The sequence below is a fragment of the Ursus arctos genome, unplaced genomic scaffold (assembly GCF_023065955.2).
Source record: "Ursus arctos isolate Adak ecotype North America unplaced genomic scaffold, UrsArc2.0 scaffold_9, whole genome shotgun sequence".
Taxonomy (NCBI): Eukaryota; Metazoa; Chordata; class Mammalia; order Carnivora; family Ursidae; genus Ursus; species Ursus arctos.
The window spans coordinates 55,459,305-55,484,768 of record NW_026623111.1 but is presented as its reverse complement, the minus strand read 5'-3'; the positions used below and the strand labels follow the sequence as shown (position 1 = coordinate 55,484,768).

At 37.0% G+C, this 25,464-nt stretch overlaps 1 protein-coding gene and 1 pseudogene across 1 annotated transcript in view; both read left to right on the top strand.

Annotated features, from left to right (window-relative positions):
* The window catches only part of ADAMTS3 (ADAM metallopeptidase with thrombospondin type 1 motif 3), a 256,015-nt gene that overhangs the window by 181,141 nt on the left and 49,410 nt on the right, over positions 1 to 25,464 (top strand). Inside the window, exon 5 of the mRNA XM_026509996.4 lies at positions 11,865 to 12,064. Coding sequence (XP_026365781.3) covers positions 11,865 to 12,064 — 200 coding nt within the window. The remainder of the gene's footprint in view (positions 1 to 11,864; positions 12,065 to 25,464) is intronic.
* LOC113263312 (U2 spliceosomal RNA) lies at positions 3,473 to 3,638 on the top strand (annotated as a pseudogene).

Sequence of the window (25,464 nt, the reverse complement as noted above, 5' to 3'; positions counted from 1 at the left end):
GTTTATAATTCTTTACAAAACCTAGTTTATAATTCTCCATGCAAAACCTTTTCAGCGAATATTTCAAACATTGTGTTCTTTGGACTGTAAGATGATACCTGTGTTTGCTAAGGTTTTGATTTTTTTATTTCCCTCCATGTTTGTGTTAAGTAACAAGCAGCTTTTTTTGAGAGGGGACTACTCTTGGAAGAAAGTTTCTTTCTGTAAACACATTTACAGTACCTCTTGGCTCAACCAGCTTTTAAGGAACAAAGAAATTCAGATTGTTCTAGGAGTAAGGTGAACAGAATATGCATATTTTTTGAGATCTCCTAAAGACTGCTCAACCTTATTAAGTCTCTTTTTTGCATATAATATCATATGTTGTAAGAACATATTCAAGGAGATTTAATATCTTATGAAAGTATGATTTTTTTTTTTTAAATTAAGAGTGTTGTCAGGACTTTTACACTGAACATTTCACTACTGCCTAACTTCCCCAAGTCCAAGTAAATGTGTGTAGAAAGCTATTTGGGGAAAGCTGAATTGCTGTAGAAAATTCTAAGTCATGTTACAGAGTAACATGCCTGTAAATCCAAGTTTCTAAACTACCATATGTTCTTAGCAAAACCAAATTAAGTGAACTTCTGCTCTTGGCCAAGATAGAACAACAGAGACTGGTTTACCCTCCTGCTTTAAACAACCAGAAATGGACAAAATATATGAAACGGCGGTTTGTAAGATACCAGGTATCGGGCAGTGAAGGATAGGGATCCCTAAGACATGAGAAACAAATGAAGTGAACCTCAGCAGTACTCCAGTTTACTGCCTAAAGGGTTTTTAGTCTGAATCTCAGGGAAGGACAACCAGGCCGAGCCTGACAGACAGAGTGGAGAAGCCCGAGCTGAGAGTCTGGGAGATGAAGGTGACCAGAGTTCACAGAACTATAAGCGACAGGAGAACTCTGCAGAGGTAGAACTCTGAAGATCTGAACAGGTTCCCCTCTAGTATTTAGTCAAGTCCTAATCAGCACATATATGTGAGGAAATTTTGCAAATTTTGGAAAAGAACCGCCTGAGGGGATTAGAGGTAACAGTGCTCATGCTTGCACGGGGCTGGGAATAGTGCTTGTTTAAACTATGTGGACTGGAACATCTTACGATTCACCCAGCATTGGATGGAGCACACAGAAAGGTCTTCCCTCGGTCGGGGTGAATAATTAGCTCTAGATGAGCACTGCTCTGGTCCTTTCTGATTTATCTGAAAAGCAAGACCTGAAAGGACCAAACTGTTTTCAGGTAATTTGACTGCATCCAAGAATAAAGCTCAAGAATATTTACGGGAATAGGAATACACCAGCAATGAGCAAGGTAAGATTCACTGTGTCAGACATCTGATCAAAATTAGCAAGCATGCAAAGGAGTACGAAAGTGCAACCCACGAAGATGAGAAAAATCAATCAGAACTGATCTGTAAGGGACAGAAATGTTAGAAAACAATGGATGAAAACAGCTATTAAAACTGTATTACATACGTTTACAAAAACAGAAGATATAAAAACAAACTTGATTTTTTGGCTTTCATATGATCAGGACTATGTGGGAGGATGTATTATAGACGTGTATTTATATGAGTAAAATGTAAATATAACAATACTTCTTTCCCTCTGGTGGATTTTATTTGTTAGACTAAGAATAATTTTATTTTAGCAAATAATTGTCTTTAATGGAAATTCACTTTAGGAATGGCTCAGCAATTTTTTTTGACTGCAAAACATGCCATGTTTTAAAGTTAATGTGGATAATATTTTGGGGTTGGCAGTTAAACTATTCCAATCGTAGTATTTGATAGAAAATATTGCTCTGTCGTAATTTATCTTAAATCTGCAATAATTACTATGGCTTAAATATATTGATGACATATGATAGGGTTATAAAATTAACCTTTCCATATTTTGGGTATTAATCCCTTCTCAGACATATTATTTGCAAATTCCCATTCAGTAGGTTGTTTTCTTGTTCTGCTGGTGGTTTCCTTCACTAAGGAAAGACTTTGTTTTGGTGAAGTCTCAATATGTTTTCGCTTTTAGTTCCTTTGCTTTAGGAGACATATCTAGAAAAATGTTGCTGGGGTCAGTGTCAGAGAAATTACTGTCTGTGTTCTATTCTAGGATTTTTATGGTTTCAGGTCTCACGTTTAGGTCTTTAATCCATTTTGAGCTTATTTTTGTGAATGGTGTCACAATGTGGTCCAGTTTCATTCTTCTACATGTAGCTGTCCAGTTTTCCCAGCACCATTTATTATAAAGACTGTATTTTCCCCACTGTATTCTCGCCTCCTCTGTCATAGATTAATTGACCAGGGGTGTGTGGGTTTACTTCTGGGCCCTCTATTCAGTTCCATTGATCTATGTGTCTATTTTTGTGTCAGTACTATATTGTTTTGCTTGCTACAGCTTAGTATAGTAGCTCGTAAAATCTGGAATTGTGATACCTCCAGCTTTGTTTCTCTTTCTCGGGATTGCTTTGGCAACTTGGGGTCCTCTGTGGTTCCATGTGAATTTTAATATGATTTGCTCTAGTTCTGTGACAATAGCTGTTGGTATTTTGATAGGGATGGCATTGAATCTGTAGAATGCTTTGGGTAATATGGACATTTTAACAATATTAATTCAATATAATTCAATTATTATAATTCAATATAATTCAATTATTATAATTCAATATAATTTAAATAATATTTAACAATATTAATTCTTCCAATCCATGAGTGTAGAATATCTTTCCGTCTGTTGGTGTCGTCTTCAATTTCTTTCATCAGTGTTTTATAGTTTTCAGAGTATAGGTCTTTCACCTCTTTGGTTAAGTTTGTTCCTAGGTATTTTATTCTTTTTGGTGTAATTATGAATGGTGTTGTTTTTTAAATTTCTCTTTGACTTCATTGCTAGTGTATAGAAATGCTACTGATTTCTGTATATAGTTGTATATCCATAGTTTATTCTTTTTTGTTGCTGAGGAGTATGAATAAATCACAGTTTGCTTAAAAAAATAACCTTTCATCGGAATGTAGTCAAAACTGTTTGATCAGTATTATTCAAGTGAGCATACAACTTCAAATTAAAAAATGTAGATGACCACTTCAGTGTTTTCATTTTATGGTTAATATGCATTTTTAATTCCATGTTTTTATAACTTTGGTAAAAATTTGTTGGCAGGTAGCATAGTAAATTTTATTGCAACACAACAAAATGGCATACGGTGAATTTTTAATCACTTAGGATAACTTGTGGTTGGTGTTGTGGATGTGTAAATACTTAAATAATCTAAATGTCACCTTTACTAAACCTTTTTAGGTTGTCTACAAAATCTGGAAACATAGATAATACTTTATTTTTCAGGGAAGAAATCGAAGATGTCCTTGATGATATTATATACATTTTTCTATGCCTCCAGACTTTATGAACACTCTGTGTTTTTATTTAAATGGTAAACGAATCGCTTCTCAGCATTTGGGCTAAGATCGAATGTCGTATCTGTTCTTACCAGTTTAAATGGTAAATGAGAAGCTTATGTCTTATTGTAATAAATTACTAGACTTCTACATCGTCACAAAGTATTTATATCATAGTGCAGTTTTTCTTATACTGTAGCACATTTTTCCATGTGAAATGTTTTAATTGTGAATCATATCCTTGACCAAGGATTTAACAACAAGTTAATTATAAGAATGATCAATCATTTATGATCAAGAAAGCAACTTTAATCATCTAAAATAGTGACATCATGGCCCAATGATTAATTATGGAAATTTAGCCAAGAAGATTTTAGTGATCCTCTAGCACGGCCCATTTATTTTATAGGTAAGGAAACTGAGGCCCAGATAAGTTTGGCATTTTTCCCAAATAATTACAGATGGAGCATAGTAGAGCTGGGCCTCGAGTTCTGTTCTTTTTGTGTTATTTTTCTATCGTTGCATAACAAATCACCAAGAACTCATTTTTTAGCGCACATTCTGTAGATCAGAATCCAAGGTGAGTGGACTGATTTCTGTGCTTGGCTATCATAAGGCCAAAATCAAGGTTCTAGCCAGGTTGAACTCCTGTCTGGAGGCTCTAGGAAAGAATCCACTTCCAAACTCATTCCCTCTGTTGGCAGAATTCAGGTTCTTGTTGTTGTGGGACTGAGGTCCCCATTTCCTCAATAGTTGTTGACTAGGGCTCATTGTCAGCAATTCGAAATCTCTCTCTGGTCCTTGCACAAGCCCCCCCCCCCCATCTTCAGAGTCAACAATTGTATATTATTTCCTTTTTTCCTTCTCATAGTTCACGTTTTTGACCTTCTCTTCTGCAACCAGTCAGGGAAAGGTTTGCACTTTTAATGACTTATGAGATTAGATCAGGCCCACCTGAAATATGCCTTTATCTTACAGTCAGCTGTGCATATAACATAATCATAGGATTGATATCTTGTTATTTTCACAAGTTCCATGGATCTTTTGGGGGCCATTTTAGAAAGTCTGCCTGCCATATTCCTGAATTTATTCTGATTTTCTTGGTATTCCACCATACAACCTCATTCTAAAAGATCTATGATATAAATGAAAACTCTATATATAGGTATTAAAAGTATATATTTATCTCCCACAAATACAATATTGATATTCATGTGGCTCATTCCATCACTTTATAAGATCACTGTCCATTTTCTACCTTCTTCGGAACACCTTATCCAAAATTGTGCCTTCCTCGTGTCTTTCTTACTCCCCTCAACCTGTTTTATTCTCCTTACCCTGCTTCATCTTATATATCACTAGAATGCAAGTTCAGTGTGGACAAGCTCCATGTCTGCCTGGTCCACTGCTGTTTTCCCAGGGCTTAGAACAGTGTAGGTTCACGCCCTGTTCTTTATATATTTATTGGAAAGAATGTATGGCAAGTATTAATATTCATAATTTAGCTATAATGATTTGTTTAATTTTTATGAAATCATTCCATATGCCTTTGGAAAAAATTTACTATGCTCAAATAGAGTTTCTGTGGAAGTCTGAAATGAAGAAATCTCTTTACCTTTAAAAGTAGCACATACGAGGCAACTGATGTACATAATTTGAGGTTTGAAATTGGCAGCTGTGAAATGGAATTCTCTCTCTCTCTTCTATGCAGTTGAGCTTACCTAGAAAACTTTAACTTCTAGCAGTGTCAGATTGCTAGAATGTACTCTAGTACATTGAGTGTAGGGACTCCTTTTTCTACTCTTGGATTTAAGAGAGGTCATCTACAAAAACCTGAAGTAAGATGGAATATATTTTAGTCAAGAAGAGGAGAGATGTTAATTAAAATGCTATTCAATGTACAGAGGGATAATATTTGGAAATGAAAAACTATTGTCCTTCAAAGATAAGTTTATAGTTTTAGCTGAATAAGAACAATAGAAGAAACACACTAGGAAACACGTCACTAGTAGAAAAGCCCTTCATTTCCAATGAGATAAAGAGAATAAAATAATTTATTTGGGAGATTAAAGAGAGCATGTCAACCTTTTCAAAGGACTATATAGCCCAAGAATAATTTATTAAGGAAGAGTGGGAAGGAAGATGAAGACAATTGATGACTGTAGCAGGAAGGGTATAGATGGGTTTATTTATCAAGGTTTTTTTAGTTTTGGCTGTTAGGAATTAACATCAAACTGTTTTAAGGGAAAAAAATTAAGTCGTGAGAGAGAAAATGAGGTGGCAGTAGTTTATTGACTCATGAAATTGAAAAGACCAAGGTTTCAGGAATGGTTGAATTCAGTGGCTGAAAGTTGTCAATAGAGCATAATCTGTTCTCTCCATTTTAATCTTCACTTTCTTCTTCTTGCATTAAACGTAGACCAACAACTATCCTCATCCTAGTCCCAAGCAGCTTCCATGTTATACTGTGCGAGTTTCAAGCTTAGTAGAGGGAATTTCTCTTTCCTAGTAACTACAAATAAAATAATCCTAGGTCATAGTTTAATTGGTATGACTTAGACCATTTACCCATCCATTAACCGATCACTAGAATCAAGGAAATGGGATATAGTACTTGGCCATCCCTGGGTCAATGCCCAATACCAGAACTGAGTATACAGGGATGGAGCAGGGAATTGAGGGTGGGTGGGCATAAAACCGTGTAACTATGTGGACCTCCTGGAGAAAGACCACCCCATACCTATGCTTGCTAGTTTTAGCAGATTAAAGATACAGAATTCTCATTTAAATTTAAATTTCAAATAAACATTGAATAACTTTTTAGTGTAAGTCACATCCCATACAATATTTGAAACATGTTTATTTTAAAAAAGTGTTGTTTATATGAAATTTGAGTGTAACAGAATATACTGTATTTTGTCTGACAACTCTGCCCATACCCAAATTTTTCAGTAATTTATTCAAGAAACAATTGGAATGGGCTAGGCAAGCAACAATGATGAGAGTCCCCTACCATGGAAATGAAGGACTGTACCTTGCAGGAGAATGGGAAATGATCTCTAGGCAAACAGATTGCAATAACAGAAACAAAACACAAACTGCATTAATACAAACTAAGACAGAATAAAAGAGACCAGTGGAAGAGCAGTGGTAGGGAATGCAGGAAGAGGAGGATCAGAAAAGGAGAATTCAACAGTGTGGATTTCCTGTACAATATTGGTTTTCCTCTCTTTTTTGTTTCAACGCCTCCCCCCTTCATCTTCAGGAACGGGCAGGCTCAGTTTTACAGGGGCTGATTTCTGATGGAACTAGGACATAGGTGGGGTTCTGTTCTCCTTATCTGTGAATCATTTTTACATGGGCATGTGACTCAATTCTGACCACTAAAACTTATAGTTAAATGTACTGGGCTTCTAGGAAAGATTGTTCTTGACTACTAAGAAACATGTACGGGAAGACACAAGTTGTGGTACCTGGCTATGATGCTGGAATTGGTGCTGCCATTTTGAAATAATCAAAGAAGCTGATCTGGGAACAAAGTTGATTCACCAAGAATGGCAGGATATGAGAGATGGAGAAAGCTGCTTACTTGATGATCTGTCAATAAACCGATAAACCCAGGAATCATCTGACTCCTGGGCCTCTTGCAATGCAAACTAATATGTTTCCTAGTTGCTTAAAACACTTTAAAGTTTTATTTGCAGCTGAAAGCATTTTAACTGTCATATAAGAGATTCACATGAAAAGTCAGAATGCCGTATGTATTAGACATTGAGGTGACTTTTCTGTTTTTTTATTTGCTAATGATCATAAACTCAAACCATAGAAATGCTATTTTTTTCACTTGAAAGGTAAGACATTTTCCATTTTAAAAAAATGCTGTATGCTATCCCTTAGTGAAAACAAAAGCAAATGTGTACTTTAGAATTAGAACTTTTGGGGAAAAGAAATCACGGAAACTAATATTCATTCAATGGTAATGTCTTTTTTTAAAAAAAGCAACAGTTACTTAATGAAATTTCGGAATTGACATCATAAATTGGCCTGAATATAGTTCTTTGAACTATCATTATGGAATTTCCCAGTTGGTGAAGGATTCAGCTGTTTTTCACAGAAATCTTTTATATCTTGGTGGAATGATGCCCCCCGTATATGGAGGTGCTGGTAGTGTATCTTTTTAGGAATTATAAACATATAAATTTTTAAAAAAGATATCAGTGGAAAAATCACTATTGGATGATTTAACGGGTCAACACAATTTAACTCCTCTCTGCTTCCGATGTTAACATATGACATTTGTTGAATTTTATGCCTATTTTTAGCTCTGATCTTAGGATCTCCACCTACTATTGGAAAATCCAGCTTGTGGCATCCTGGTCCCTTCATTTTCACAACTGTATTCTGTTTGTGAAGAATGTTAAACTTATACATATAGACTCATCCTATGTTTATGGTTACTGTAAAACATTTCCTTCCTCATTTTCTGAAGTTGGTGTACTACAAAGAAAGCTGGGACATTTTGATAAACTGAACCTTACTTTACCATTCGCTTATCCACATGAAAATTAACTTGCATTCCCAAATGGAGCAGGACTGATGAGGAATTTACACAACAAAATTATTGTCAATGTTCTATCTATTAGGGCTAGATTCAGTGACACATAAAAGAAAACCCAAACTTGGCCAAAACATGATAGAAGTGCTATCCCCCACGTGTAGCAAAGTCTGGTGCTAGGCACTCCAGGACTGGGATGCCAGTTCCACAGTCATCGTGGGGTCAGATCTCTTCTTTATAGCCCCCCGTCATACTAAGCACATGCCTTGATTCTAAGGTTACCTCATAGAACTCCTGACATCATGTCCACGTTCTAGGAAGCAGGAAGAATAATGAGTAAAGGACTACAGGGTCTAACCTACCTAGATGAATCACATTCTTTTGAGGAGGCTTGGTGGGAGACTTTCATACCAGCCAATACTTCTGCTTATATCTCATTGAATTGTTCTTAGTCACGTGGGGTCCGTAGTCCCAAGAGAGACTGCGAGTGACTTTTAGTTGGGTTTATGACCACCTCAAACTAAATTAACATTCTACTCCTTAGGGAAGAGAGAATTGATAAGAATAGATGATTCTATCAGAGCCTCTATCACAGTATATTTGAGATTGCTTTCTAACCCCAAATGTATTTGTATTCAATTCAGAACTTGATCAAACCTTGTACTTTTCCAATTTTACCTTTGTCTCCTGCCATTTTTCAGACTATAGAATTTCTTCTGGGTTGGGAGTCATTTCAGCAGTCTACACTTAGACTTCCTGTAACTATCGCTAGGTGTGTAAACATGCCATGCTCCATCCTGAAAATGTCTTAAGCCCAAGTGTTCATAATCAGCAAAACAAATCGTATTCTACTTTATCTGTTTGATAAGTTCAAAATTCTTATTTAACACTAACAATCCTCTTTAACACTAAAAATAACTTCATTGGTCACCTCTGTGCCCCCAAACATTGGTACCAGGTGGTTCTTTACCTTCTCGGGGTCTGTGACATGTATGGGTACTAATAAATATGCACCGAGTCAAGATCAGTGCCATCTATTAGCTAACTCTTTGCAATTTCATATTAGATTTTTAATCTACAAAAAAAGCTTGTCTCATTGGATTTTATCCTAATTTACCTGAAAGTAAACATTCTAGATTCTTTTCTCCTTGTACCTACTTTATGCTCTGCAGGAAATATAGTTAACCCTCATTCTTTCTAAAGTTATTAGCAGTTTAGATTTCCCTTCACTAATTCTAGATTTTTTTCTTATCTCTATTTTAAAAAAACTGTATTTAATTTCTGATATATAAAACAAAATGTAGAAAGCTTAAAAAAGGTGTAGAAGGCTTCTCTCAATGGGAAATCACCATCATCATCATTGTCATCATAATAGTAACAGTGGATACTATTTGTTGAGCGCTTATATTTAAGCACTGTACATAGTGCTTTTACTATAATCATCTCTTCACAGCAACTCTGCAAATTAGGGATTATCCCATTTTACAGATGAGGAAAGTGAGGATTAGAGAGGGTAAGCATCTTAAATAAAATCACATTGCTAGGATACCCCTGCCAGGATTACAAAGCCCATGGCAATTACATTACAAAGTGGGTATACTGGGAAAAATTCATTATGAGTCAAGATATTTCACAGCCTTAGAATTGTCTGCAATTACTACTGATGTGTGTAGATAAAAAGTGCCAGAATTTTTTCACTGTCTTTCTTTGCAATGTTTGACACTGCCCACTTTAAGAATCATAGAAAGGGCACTGTAGTGCACAGGGGGAAATAGGGACAGAAGTATTCTTGATTGAATCAGGGCAATGGTTGAAGGAAAAGGACTTCCTTCTTCCTTTCCAGGTTCTTCATGCAATGAAAAAAGAGATTTTCTTCTCTTACCAGAAAACCGCGTATTTAAGGAGGAATTCAAGGGCCAAACCAAAGGTGTGTTAGAGCAGAATGGAACTGTCTTTCTGAAATAAGTATTCAGTCTTCTCCATTCATGCATCAGACTTAATGATATGATGACATTGCTAGTATATTTGCATTGGACACTGTCACTGGCAGGTCTGCCAGAAAGAGCCATTTTTAGAACTGGGAGCTCATGTATGAGTTTCCTATTTGTACATTAGCTCTCACAACCTTTCACTTTCTCAAGTGTGTGAAAAGGCTTGAGGTTGAATTAGGTAAAGCTGTTTGCAGGTGTAGTCTCTTGCCCTCAATGTGGGTTGCAGCTCTTAAAAACAACTTTTGAGGAAAACTTTCTGTTTGATGTGGATGGTGGTAAGAGTTATTTATGTATTGTGGAGTCAATGTGATTCCCCGATGAGAAGAAAATTCCCAGCTAATGATCTAGCATTTGGGCTTGGGTCAAAGTGAATTACAGGATAGCTTTCAAACCTGAGTAGTCATATTCAGAGCTTATGCCCATACTTGCAGGGGAGGGTGCTGGTGTTTCTGTGTGTTTTTTAATAGTGGAAAGGGTGTGAGTAAGATCTGTGCCTCTACTACTTCTAATCCCATGTGTCTAGTGCTTGGTCATCAATCTTCCTGGCCAAGAGACACCTTTTTCCCCCCTCAACTTTGCTAAAACTGCAAAAGTCGGAGGAAAATGCCTATTTGTTAATGTCAAACACTGATTCAAATGGCTTATGGGCCCCAGTGCAGCATTAAGTAAGCCTCCCATATAAAGCATGAGTCAGAACTGGTTCTGTCAAACTTGTTTCCAGATACGGGGGGTTGTTACAGACATCAAGGCAGTTTGTAAAATAAAATCCTTTCCAGCTTATATAATTTGAAATGGAAATGATTCTGCTTTCTCTACTTTCAGTTTTATACCAGCAGTTTTGAATATCTTTTATTTTAGCATCCACATGATAAATTTTATTTTTCATTTCGTGAAAACATTTTTTGTCACCAAAAATATGGAAATCCAAAAGCAGATAATCAAGATAATTAGAACCTGAGAATGCTTCTCTCACTGTCTGTCTTGTTAGATAGATAGATGGATAGATGAATGGATAGATAGATTTATATGGATATTTGTATCGTGTGTGTGTGTGTGTGTGTGTGTGTGTGTGTGTTTTGTCCATTTGGAAAATAAAATAAAATTCCTTCAACTGTATAAAATGAAAACAAATTGTTTCCTCTTTTATTTTTCTTTGGATGTCTTTTCTGACTGACTTCTTACTTTGGTGTCTCACAGATTCGCATATATATAGCTATGGCAATGACCTGCTGTCCAGGTGATGGCCAGTACAAATGTGGAGACCTATAGTGTCTCCCCAGCAGCATTCACTAGAAAACCATACTCATAAGAAATAAATAAAGTCCTGTATCATGCCTGATAATTCTACAACGATGCTCTCATGTTATCATGCTCTAATTTGGTTTTTAAGTTAAGGCTACTGGCAAAAGGAATGATTTAAATTTATGTGATGCAAATTCCAACTCCCCCCCCCCCCCCAGGATTATAGCAACTTAAATTAACTGCTGTAAACTTAGCAACACATGATTTTTTAATTTATAATGTCCATTTATTTAATAACTACTTAGTAGCTGTTCTGTCTGTCTCCCCACTGTCTTTGCTTTGTGCTGAGGATGCAGTGGCAGAAGGATGAAAGTACACACTCTTATCCTCCTGGAACAGTCTGGCACGATGGCACTGCTTTCTGTACAGTAATGTTGCTTCACCCTCAGTGTTGCCATGTTGATTTTGTAGGAATTCCATCTGATCAGAAGCATATGTACAGTATTTGAAGAATAAACTGAAAAGCAGCATCTCAGTGACTATGGATTATAATGTTAGACCCCCTAGAAGATTCTTTTTTTGTAAAAAGTTGTCAGAAAGCCCTTTGGGGAAGCTGAAATGCCTGAGTTCCTTTTGTTTCTCAATAGAGTCGAATCTGGGAGGCCTTGACGATGTAGGTACTATTTCCAGCAGCATTGACCAGCAGCTGAAGGAAGCAGCAAGGCACCGCAGACACACGGGAGAGAACGATTACAACATCGAGGTGCTGCTGGGGGTGGACGACTCCGTGGTCCGCTTCCATGGCAAAGAGCACGTCCAGAACTACCTCCTCACCCTGATGAACATTGTGAGTAGCCCCTCCTCTCCAAGGCTTTTTGATCTTTGAATTCACTTCTCCTATTGTGTTAGTGTCTTTTGGGGATCTACGTGAGGACTCCCACGGCTGTACCCCACACCCGAAATGTGCCTCTAGCTGCATTACATTCACATATTGATCTACGTATTTAACATATAAGAATGCAAAAATGAAGGAAGCACGAAACAAAATTTTCTTTTGGGTGATCAGCTAGTTTTCCATTGTCATCAAGGGGAAAATCATAAATTTAAAAAGTCGTAATCAGATCGAACTATAGCAGGAATTATGATTTTCATTTTGTTCTGGGGATAATCAAAACTCTCGTGACTTTGTCCACCTGCCTTGATATGGACCATGAAGGATGAAATAGCATCATTTCGTATCCCGGGATGACAAGGAATGATTTAGACCTGTTAACTTTGTGTGGATGCTTGTTGCCAGGGCTTTTGAATAAGAGCGGTATCTTTCAACATCATACGACTGAAGGTAATATGCGTGCGGAGCACAGTCAGCCCGCCACACTCAGTGCCGCACCGCCCTCAGCAAGCGCTCTTTACGCTTTTCCTTTATTTCTCCTTTATGAGCCTTAATCATATGCAGGAGAAATTTAGTCCACATCCTAAAACTGGGATTCTCTTTTTCTTTGTGAGCTGGCAGAGAGCACTTGAGGAGAAATGGTATCTAAATCACCTACTTCTAAGAGATAATTGAGATTTTATATATTTTACCTCCTAGAATTATAAAATACCTATTTTATTGATCTAGCAAATTTATTACCTAAGCCTTTTCTGTCTTTTTCAGATTTTGATTTTTAAGTTAATTTCTTTTCTTTCTTTCTTTTTTTTTTTTTTTAATAACAAGAAACATTTATTTCTCACAGTTTGGGGGGCTGGGAAGTCCAAAATCATGGTCCCAGCAGGTTCAGTGCCTGGTAAGGGTCTACGTGCTTATAGATAGCTGTCTTTTTGCTGTAACCTTACATGTGAGAAGAAGGAGCAAGCTAGCTCTCTGGGATCTCTTTAGTAAAGGCACTTATCTCATTTTTGAGGGCTCCACCCTCCTGACCTAAGCACCTCTCAAAAGCCCCACCTGCTCATACCATTGCTTAGGGCATTAGGCTTCAACATATCAATTTTGGGGGGTTTTAAGTTAATTTCTTTCGGTATCTATATTGTTTACCTTCTTTCCATGCTTAAGATTAGATTTCAACTAATTATAATGGAGAAGAATAATTAATTTCATTAATCATCATTTTATTTATACTAATATTTAAGCCTATATGTTAAATATATTTTTGTTTATTGAGATGCCAATTTATAAAACTATACATATACCTGCCATGTGTCTGTGAGATGGAAAGAGAGTATAGAAATTGTTTCTATTTGCTCATTGGCACCACTTCCTGTTATGAAGACAACATCACACAGAAAACAAATTACTGGCTCTGACAATAGATGTGCATAGAGGATCATTATTTGTGAATTACATGAATGTCTTCGACTACCAACTGTTAAGTTTTTGTCTGACTTGCTAGTGGAGAAACTCTGGCGTGCTGTTTCTCCTCTCTGAGCCTGCCTCAATTTCTCCACCTGCACAACGAGAAAACTAATAGGACTTACTTTACTAGGCATGTTGAGAGGATTAAATGGGTAAATACAAGTTGCTGTGTATACATGCAGAAGGAAACAATCATGTTTTAGCTTTCCACATGAAATTTACTTCCAGATCCGTAGGGAGATGCCACTCCCACTCGCATCATTCATTGTGCCCCTGGGTTGCTTTGTCCTACCACCAGGGAGGGCAGCCAATCTTTATAGTCTTATTAGGCTCCTTCCTGGTGCTCAGGACTACAGAAGGCTGTTGGCGTCCTGCAGCAGAGAGTTGATATGGTTCTTGTCCTCACAGAACTTGTAATTTAGTCAAGCAGAAAAGAGAAATACATAGGATTTTTTTTTAAGTTGAGCAATGAAGACATGGTATTGTTAGGACTTATGTGACAGGTGCTATACCATAAATGCTATAAGACTGTGGAGAAGGCAACCATGACAACAGTCATCCAAGTTGTCAAGTGTTGAGAGTATCACATTGGGACTTAGGAGGCAAGGGTGTTCATTCTAGTTCTGTTACCCATTGGCTCTGTGGCCTTTGACAAAGGGATTTCACTTCTGAAATGTTTATAAAATCTGTTTATAAAATCAAAAGGCTCAATAGGTTGTTCATTAATTCTGTAATTTGTGAAGTTGGGAGTTAAACTTGTTTTTCTATTGTTTTTTGCTGTTTGCTTTTGTTTTTGAAGGGCCCATGAAAATGTAAAGGGTTTCTAGGTAGAATCTTTTGACAAGAAAGTAGAAATGGATAAAGTATATTTGCCAGACAGTAATACTAATTTGAAGGGTGTCAAAGAATGAACAAAGTGCCACATGTTATGTTTAATAACAGTCAAAAGGGCTATTTTATTTTTAAATCCATTAAAAAGGTTAGATAATACACTCTTTGTCTCAAATACTAGGAATTATTCTAAAGTTAATAGTGCATCAGAAAATGAAACTGTAGAAGAGAAAATCTTAAAACTTAAGAAGTTCATTGCATCTGAAATAGTTGATGTAGGCAGGGGTTTGGGGGAGACAATAATAACACTCCAGTAATAACACTTGACACATAATATATGTCAGCAGTAATGTTGAACTCTTTTTTAAAAGATTTTATTTATTTATTTGAGAGAAAGAGAGAGACTGAGAGAGAAAGCATGAATGGGGGGAGGGGCAGGGAGAGAGGGACAAGCAGACTCCCCACTGAGTGGGAAACCCCACATGGGGCTCAATCCTAAGACCCTGAGATCATGACATGAGCTGAAGGCAGACACTTAATGGACTGAGCCACCCAGGTGCCCCATGTTAAACAATTTTTAAATTTATATGCTACTTTATTTATTTTTCCCCTGTGCTGTCCATCTTGTGACTTATTTATTTTATAACTAGGGGTTTGTACCTCTTTTTTTGTTTTGTTTTTGTTTTTTTGTTTTTTGTTTTTTAACGATTTTTTATTATATCATGTTAGTATGTTAGTCACCATACAGTACATCCCCGGTTTCCGATGTAAAGTTCGATGATTCATTAGTTGTGTATAACACCCAGTGCACCATGCAATACGTGCCCTCCTTAATACCCATCACTGGCCTGGCCCAATCCTCCATCCCCCTCTCCTCCAAAACCCTCAGTTTGTTTCCCAGAGTCCGTATTTTAAATTAGCCATGTGAATTGGCCACCTTTTTGACACAAATGTATTTAATGTATTCCAGGGCCATATTGCCTAATGATAGTAATGGTTGTGTCTATGAGTGTGGTAAAGTTCTTAAGTGATTTGCTATGTGAATCTGGGAGTTTGGACAGCTCACTAAATTAGCACTTCTCTCAGGAAGCCTGAGGGTCAAATGAACAAGTCTGAACAGCCCCCGAGATGATTTTGCTATAACTCTCTAAGAGGGAGGAGGTACCCTCCACCCATCCCCCTGGCTTCTCTGAATCTATGAAGAAGGGAATAGTCAGCTGCTTTCCATCTCCTTTTATTTTAACTCCTTCTTTTTGGTAGATCTTGAAATTTATCCAAGTCTCATCTATAAAGAAGAAATAAACAGATCTGAATATACTCTAAAACAGCATGACTAATGACTAGATTCTTGGCAAGCTTTTTATATTTCAAATAAGATATATGTGATATGTGTTAAGCCTTTGTTAGGATCTCATATCGTATCTTGTTATGTTAAGAAATTTTAGTTTTGCTAGTTTGTAACATGGCTGACTTGCTCGGGAAGTGGTTCTCAGCCCTGGGGGATGTCTCATTATACAAATATTGATCCTTTGCCTACTATGTACAAGGCTGTTTTAGGCTTAGAAAATTTCCCAAGAAACACAATAGAAAATTCTCTGCCTTTTTTGGAGTTTGAAAGAGGAAACAGGTGATAGTCAAAGAAGAAATAAATAATGTAAGTTTAGGTAATAATAACTGCTGAGAAGAAGAATAAGTAAGAGTAAAGAGATACTGTCAAGGAGGGAAGAGGCGGCTTGGGGAATATTTGGGACACGAGGTTAGGAAGAGCAGGGATATTATGTGGACAGAGATAACAGAAATTCTGTGAGGAAGAGAGCTAGGCAAGGAGCTGGGGCAAGAGTGACCCAGTCTAATGGACAGTAATTGCAGAAGTTCTGAGTCAAGAAAGAGCTTCTGAATCAGGAGTGTTTGGGATACAGGCCTAAGAGTTAGTGTTTTCTAAACACAATGGGTAATTTGGATGACGACCCCTAGCTAAAAATTACTAGTAGGACAATGAAAGGAAAGAATTGAGAGGAAAGATTGGGAAGAAATCTTTGAAAATAAAGAAATAGAAATGAAATTTCTTAGCGTAAAAAATATAAGTAATTGGACTACCCTGCAAATTTCTCCCAACAGTTCCTCTTTGTATTTTATATTCAAACCCTAGTGCCAGAAATCTGTTATCATGTGAATAACCATGAAACTTGCTTTATTGAACTCTGAGTATTCTAAGCAGGTAACAACTTTTCCTTGATCTGAATATAGTTTTTTAAAAAAGTCTTTTGACTTGCTAATTTCTACCTAATGGGCTTTAGTACCCTTATACTGTTTCTTTTTTTTTTTTTAATTTTTATTTAAATTCCAGTTAGTTAACATACAGTGTAATATTAGTGTCAGGTGTACAATATAGTGATTCAGCACTTCCACACAACACCCTGTGCTCATCACAACAGGTGCGCTCCTTAATCCCCATCGCTTTCACCCACCTCCCCACCCACCTCCCCTCCTGTAACCATCAGTTTGTTCTTCATAGTTAAGAGTCAGTTTCTTGGTTTGCCTCTCTTTCTCTTTTTTCCCCCTTTGCTCCTTTGTTTTGTTTTTTAAATTCCACATGTGAATGAAATCATAAGGTATTTTGTCTTTTCTGACTGACTTTTTTTGCTTAGCATGATACTCTAGCTCCATCCATATTGTTGCAAATGGCAAGATTTCAATCTTTTTTATGGCTAACATTTGATTATATATATATAGATATATCTCTATATATATATATATTTACCACATCTTCCTTATCCATTCATTTGTTGATGGACATTTGGCTGTGTCCATAATTTGGCTGTTATAGATAATGCTGCCATAAACATTGAGGTGCGTGTATCATTTTGAATTAGTATTTTTGTATTCTTTGGGTAAATACCTACTAGTGCAAATGCTGGATCATAGAGTAGTTCTATTTTTAACTTTTTGAGGAACCTCCCTACTGTTTTCCAGAGTGGCTGCACCACTTCATATTCCCACCGGCAGTGCAAGACGGTTCCCCTTCCTCCACATCCTCCACAACACCTATTGTTTCTTGTATTGTTGATTTTAGCCATTCTGACAGGTGTGAGGTGATATCTCATTGTGGTTTTGATTTGTATTTCCCTGATGATGAGTGATGTTCATGTGTCTGTTACCCATCTTTATCTCTTCTTTGGAAAAATGTCAGTTCATGTCTTCTGCCCATTTTTTTAACTGAATTATTCATTTTTTGGGTGTTGAGTTGTTAAGTTCTTTATATATTTTGGTTACTAAACCTTTATCAGATAGGTCATTTGCAAATATCTTCTCCCATTTTGTGGGTTGCCTTTTAGTTTTGTTGATTGTTTCCTTTGTTGTGCAGAAGTTTTTATTTTGATGAAGTCCCAATAGTTTATTTTTGTTTTTGTTTCCCTTGCTTCAGGATTCAGGAGACCTATCTAGAAAGAAATTGCTATAGCAAATGTCAAAGAGGTTACCACCTGTGTTTTCCTCTGGAATTTTAATTGTTTCATGTCTGACATTTAGGTCTTTCATACATTTTGAATTTATTTTTGTGTATAGGGTAAGAAAGTGGTCCAGTTTCATTCTTTTGCATGTTGCTGTCCAATTTTCCCAACATCATTTGTTGAAGCGAGTGTCTTTTACCCACTGGATATTCTTTCCTCCTTTGTTGAAGCTTAATTGACCATAAACTAGTGGGTTCATTTGAGTTTTCTATTCTGTTGATCTGTGTGTCTGATTCTGTGCCAGTACCATACTGATTTGATCTCTACAGCTTTGTAGTATACCTTGAAGTCCTAAATTGTGATGCCTCCAGCTTTGCTTTTCTTTTTCAAGATTGGCCAGTCACAGTCTTTTGTGGTTCCATACAAATTTTAGGATTGTTTGTTCTAGCTCTGTGAAAAAACACTGTTGGTATTTTGATAGGGATTGCATTAAATGCGTAGATAGCTTTGGGTAGCATAGACATTTTAACAGTATTCGATGTTCTGATCCCTGAGCATGGAATGTCTTTCCATTTCTTTGTGTCATCTTCAATTTTTTCATTGATATTTTATAGTTTGCAGAGCACAGGTATTTAACTACTTTTGTTAGGTTTATTCCTAGGTATCTTATTGTTTTTGGTACACTTACAAATGGGATTGTTTCCTTAATTTCTCTTTCTGCTGCTTCATTATTGGTGTATAGAAATGCAACAGATTTCTGTATGTTGATTTTGTATCCTGCAACTTTGCTGAATTTGTGTGTCAGTTCCAGCAGTTTTTTGGTGGAGTCTTTTGGGTTTTCTATGTATAGTGTGATGTCATCTGCAAATAGTGAAAGTTTTAGTTCTTCCTTGCTGATTTGGATGACTTTGTTTTCTTTTCGTTGTCTAATCGCTGTGGCTAGGACTTCTAGTACTGTATTAAATAACAGCAGTGAGAGTGGACATTCCTGTCTTGTTCCATAGAGGAAAACTCTGTTTTTCCCCCTCGAGGATAATATTAGCTATAGGTTTTTCATATATAGCCTTTATTATTTCCTCTAAACCTACTTTGTTGAGGTTTTGTGTTTTTTTTTTTAATCATGAATTGATGCTGTACTTTGTCAAATGCTTTTTCTATATCTACTGAAATATCCTTTCTCTTATTGAGATGATGTATCACATTGATTGATTAAACCATGTGGGCAACCCAGGAATGAATCCCACTTGATCGTAGTGAATTATTTTTTTAATGTATTTTTTTATTCAGTTTGCTACTATTTTATTGAGAATTTTTGCATCCATATCTATCAGAGATATTGGCCTGTAGTTCTCTCTTTCAGTAGAGTCTTTATCTGGTTTTGGTATCAGTGTAAAGCTGGCCTCATAAACTGATTTGGGAAGTTTTCCTCCATTTTCTATTTTTTGGAATAATTTGAGGAGAATAGGTATTAACTCTTCCTTAAGTGCTTGGTACAATTCACTTGTGAAGCCATCTGGCTCTGGACTTTAGTTGGTTTTTATGATTACTGGTTCAATTTCTTTGGTGGTTATCACTCTGTTCAAGCTTTCTATTTCTTCCTGTTTTGGTTTTGGTAGTTCATATGTCCCTAGGAATTTATCCATTTCTTCCAGGTTGTCTAGTTTGTTGACATATAGCTCTTTAAAAATATTCTCTTATAATTGTATTTCTGTTGTGTTGGTTGTTATTTCTCCTCTCTCATTTGCGATTTTATTTATTTGAGTCCTCTCTCTCTCTCTCGATAAGTCTGGCTGGAGGTTTTCAGTTTTATTAACTTTTTCACCAGCTCCTGGTTTCATTGATCTGTTATGAAAAATGTTAAATTTGGAGAAGCTTGGTAAAGGGTATATAAGAATATTATATATTATTTTTGTTCCTTTTTTGTGAGTCTAAAATTGTTTCAGAATGAAGTTAAAAATAGAAATAAATATAATAAAAGAAACCCCAATTTTATGCTTTCCCTTGTTTCATTTATTTTTCTTGTAACTTTTAAAAATTATAATATAAAATTTTTTTTTTTTGGAGAGTTCAGTTACGGATAGAGGTAAGTAGTCAGAAGGAATGCCTTGTGTATTTTTGCTAATAACACATGAGGGAAATATGCAATGAATATATGATTTAATAGTAAATAAAATCAGTATTAAAATAGTGTAAAACATTACTCTTATACATCACCTTTTATGGAATTATAACTTACATACAACAAGCTTGAAGAGAGTTTACTTAAAATTACATTTCTGTTTCAGTGTAGTCTCTTTCAGTTACCTTCAGAGATTATAGCAAAGAAATTCAGTCTTGCCTATTTGTGCTTCACTTTCTTGGCGCCCTATTATTCAAGCTAGAAAGCTTCTTTTGTCACAGAGATGTTTTTCCCCTTGAGGATGCACTTTATTAGGAGAAATTAGGTTTATGAATATGTATAATGAAACCTAGAAAACACCAGTTGACTGAAAGAGAAGTATAGATTGGGTGCTATAGGGGAAGAGTACTAGAGATATCTTTGAAGTGTGGGTATGAGGAAGATGTATACACGAACTTGGCCTTGAATGGTAGGTAGAAGTTAGATCTTTGGAGATGGATGATAGGGAATTCCAGGCAGAGAGGAGAGCTGAACATTCAAACTCCTGTTTGAGTTTCGCTGTATACAGGTTGCATGAAGGAAATTAATGCGAAATTTAAAAAATCAACATAGATAACAATTATACAACTCTTCAGTGAGGGTTTCTCTTCTTTGTTCAGTTATGTTTTAAAAAACCACTTATCAAACTAAGAATGGATGGGTATTTACCATGTTTAAGACATTGGGAGAATACAAAGAAGTTTTTGGCGGGTTAAGACCAGGAAGCACAGAGTTTGTAATGGTGATGAAATGAAGACAACTCCTCTTAATGTTAGTTTGATTTGAAAGAAGTCCAAGCTGGTTCTGTAAAATCATGCCATTTTATTTTTTATTGGAATTGGTTAAACTTTTACCAAATTATTAAGTAAATGTCAACTGAAAAGACGTAAAAGATATGTGTTCCACCTACTCTAATCCTTTTGGATACTAGAGTTTCTTTCAATCACTACAAACCTAACTAGTATTTACCATATTTCACCTTGAATGCAATTGCCATACATTTTTAAGCTTCATATTTACAACACCAAAAACAGCGTCTGACGCTTTAGACAAGAAAAACATCAGGGATTCGGGGAAAGGGAGAGAAAGATGAAGAAGTGGAGCACAGGGCATTTGCATGGAGTGAAACTATTCTATATGATGGATAGATGTGCTGTATAAAGACGTTATGTTTTTGTCAAAACTCATTGAACTACAGAACACAAGGGGGAACGCTACTGCAAACTATGGACTTTAGTGGATAATAACGTGTCAATACTGATTCATCAATTGCAAGGCACGTACCACCCTAATGCAAGGTGTTATCCTAATATGTGAGGAGGTAAAGGGGTATATGGAAACTCTCTGTACTTGCCACTCAATTTTTCTTTAGACCTGAAATGGCTCTAAAAACTAAAGTCTAAAGAAACACACAAAAAAAGTTCCAACAAGGGGCACCTGGGTGGTTCAGTTGGTTAAGCAGCTGCCTTTGGCTCAGGTCATGATCCCAGGGTCCTGGGATCAAGCCCCGCATTGGGCTCCCTGCTCAGCGGAGAGCCTGCTTCTCCTTCTCCCTCTGCTTGCCACTCTCCCTGCTTGTGTGCCCTCTCTCTCTCTGTCAAATAAATAAATAAAATCTTTTTTTTTAAGTCCCAACAAAACAAAACAGTGCCTGACACAGAGTAAACATGCAGCAAAATTTTAATTGATTCATTGTTTTAACAAATATTTTAATGCTTTGTACCAGGTATATAGAGGTGAACACAAAAGATTTATTTCCTGTCCATCCCAAGATTACAGGCTGGTGGGGAAATCAAATAAAGCACCATAGGTTATGCTAAGAGCAATGCATGGAACCAGCAGTTTGCTTGGAAAAGGAATAGCAGAGCAAGTGGATGATAGGGATTTTACATAGCCAGGATGGTAAAGAAAGCCTTGGACCAAGAAGTGATGATTAAACTGAGACCTAAAGTAAAATGGAGAGCCAGCCACTGAACAATGACCTGGGTTGTATTTGCTAAACAAAGCCACTGTGGTTTGAGTCTAACACACAAGGAGTCAGGTGGAGCTTAAAGAAGGTTGGCTTTAAGATCATGGGAGAGCTCTTATTCAGTTCTAAGCAAATTAAGGAAAAGCCATTGAAGGCGTCTTTCTGTGTCGTGAAGAATGGTTTGGAGAGGTTTAGAATGAAGGCAGACCAATTGGATATCAATTGTAAGTGTGTAGGTAAGAGATGATGGCTTACTGAACAGTGGTGATTGCTATAACAAGGGAGTATTTATGGTAGAATCAACAGGATTTGCCAGTGGATCAGATGGGGCCTGAGGGAAGGGGGTGACCTAAAATTTTCTGGCTTGAACACTACTGGATGATGATGGTGCCATTTATGTAGATAGGGTGGTCTACGGAAAAAAGAAAAAAACACAGGTTGTGTGGAATCAGGGTTAGTGATGAAATCTTTGAAGGTATTTGAAATCATCTAGTTCAAGTGTAGGTTCAAAAGAATGATTTCATGTTGTCATGAAGGCTTATACCAGGTAACTTTTACCCTTTGCTCTGTGCTTCGTCCTGTGCTAAATATTTTACCGGAATTACATAACATTCCTCAACCCTGAAATATGTTCACTGTTAGTCTTAGTTTACAAATGAGGAGATTGAGATTTAGAGAGGTTTGGTGGCTTTCCCAGAGTCTTCCAGCTAATAGGAGGCATGGCCAGAACTTGAGCCCAGATAGATCCCTCTGCCTTCGGAGCCCAGCACCCTGCTGCCTCTCTAAGCTTTACTGCTTTTGTTAGGAGGCATTTTGTGTATCGCTTGCCAGATCAAACTCTGATGTCTTTCCTTTACCTGTTTCTGTGTCTCATTAAAATACGGTTCAAGTCATTCAAATGGGAATTCGGTTACTTGCCTGACTGAATCAAATCAATTAGCAATCTTTTCTAAGATTCTGTGTAATAGGGTGATGAAGCAGATTCTGTTTTTAGGAGGGTGTGTTGTTTTCACTGTGCCAGATGGTTCCTGTCATCAACACTTTGCTGTCTGTGGCAGGTATCATTGTCATTTACTAAGATCTATGAAGTGATCTGGGGCTATTGTGCCTATTAAAATTTTCAGTGTTCTGCAGAGAATTGAGTCCATGCTTTAATCTCAGGATTTATCAAGTGAAAAGAAAACAGTTCGTTTAAGGTGCCTCCCAGTAGGAGAAATAATCATACTTCCAAGTAATCATTAATAATGAAAGAGAACTCATTAATTCTTTTTTATACTGAAATTTGCTATTTGTGTACAGTGAACTAATAACATCGTTGTGTTGTATGGACATGGCAGGCTTCCCTACCTAATATTTTTAAAAGAAAATATATATTCCGTGTAAGTACTCTGGTCCTAACAAAGGATTAATAATAGACTTATTCAAGCATTAGCAGATGCATGTGGCTACTGGTTAATTAATGATGATTAAATCTCTACACTGCTTTTGATTTCTAAACTGATGTTTCCTAAAACACTGAACATGAGTGCAAGGCAGATTTATCTGGGGAGTATACATGTTCAGGCAACCTAGGCAAATAATGAAGCATTTGTCTATTTTGGGTTATTATCTTTAATCCATTTCTTACATTAGAATTGATATCAGTCCTCTAGACATTGGTTCACCCAACAGACATACCTTCTCATAGGCCAAATTCTGTTTGCTTCTAGGAAGACAAAAATTAATAAAATGTATCTCCTTTTCACAAGGAGCTAGTTCTAGCAGGCAGGTGATATCAACAAATAATAAAATGTGATAATTTCTTAAAAAGATTTAGTTACAAATTATTATGTAAACATGAATTGAAAAGAAAGGGACGTGGTTTGGCAAATAATGCCAGTGGCAGGTGGAGTCTTCATAGAGGAGATGCCGTTTGAGTTGGACTTTAGAGAATGATTTGGCATTTCCCTGTTAGGAAAGGAGAAGACGGCTCTTGGAAGATGATGGAGAACAGGCTGTAAAAAATACTAACGGGTAGTTCATGGTGTCTTTGGAGCCAACGGAGGCTTGTCTGTAGGTAAAATTGAAGGGTATTTAGGGGAGATGACAGAAAATGAGACTGGATAGGGGAAGCTGGAGTTACCTTTAGAAGAATGCTCGTGGCATTCCAAGGCATTTGAGTTTCACCTTGCTAATGAAGAGTCAGCGTTTGGCACCTGGGTGGCTTAATAGATTAAGCATCTGCCTTTGGCTCAGGTCATGATCCCAGGATCCTGGGATTGGGCCCCACTTTGGGCTCCCTGCTCAGCGGGGAGCCTGCTTCTCCCTCTCCCTCTGCTGTGCTCTTTCACGTGCTCTCTCTCTCTCAAATAAATAAATAAATACAATCTTAAAAAAAAAAAAGATGAGTGAGTTTATCAGTCTGTGCTTTATGAAGAGAATCTCGGTGCATTAGAATGATTCGGGGGAAGGGATTCTGTTAGATGCTGCGTTGTGAACAGACACGTAGTATCCAGAATTAGGAAACAACTCATAGTCCATCTGGCTGCAAACCCCTTGTGGTTTATACTGCATCAACCAGCCTCAACAAATTGTCTTAATTTCCTCGATGTGGATTGACCATAACGGGCCACAGAGACAGACTGGAGTAAACACAAGTCAGTTTGGCCATCCCTAATATAAATATGCGTACCTTCCCTGGAATATCCTGGACCCCTGGCTCTACAAGAGAGCCTGAACATCACAGGTTAAATTCACATAACAACAGGGCACAGGATGACCTCGCAGTGTTGCTGCCTCAGAGTCCCTTTGATTTTTACTGAAGCATCTCATCTTCCTCTTTCCCCTTCCCTTTTGTTTCTTTCTCTTTTTTTTAAGATTTTATTTATTTATTTTTGAGAAAGAGAGAGTCTCTGAGCACAAGCAGGGGGAGGGGCAGAAGGAGAAGCAGACTCCCTGCTGAGCAGGGAGCCCTTAACAGACTGAGCCACCCAGGCGCCCTTTCCCCCTTTGTTTCTGAAGCCCAAATTTCCTTCCTGACGTTCACTCATTTTTCCTTTGTTATGCTACAAATATCAGACTGACCTTATCCCTCTTAGATTTACAGCAGTCTTTGTTTTTCCCAGGGTCCTAAAACACAGAAAAGCGTTTTAGCTTGTTGAAGGAATCATTATTCTCATTTTTGATGAAAGGGAATCCATTCTACCTGGGCTTTTGGTATGCTTGCACTGAAGGCCAGAAGAGTTTTTAAGTCCTTGTAGCTGAATTGCCTCTTCTTGGTCCACCCAAAGCTCCTTTGATGCTTAAAGGAGGTAAAGTCATAATTAACATAAAAGGACAGACTCATGCTTATTGAAAACAACCATCTGACCCTTATAATCTGCGCTTCCGGAAACTACTGACATGGGCCCAAATTACCCAAATGCAAACATGTGCAAAAGTTTTAACAGGTTATTGCGACAGTTCAACTCAGGATGGATACTAGCTGCTGGCAGTGGACGGAAAGAGA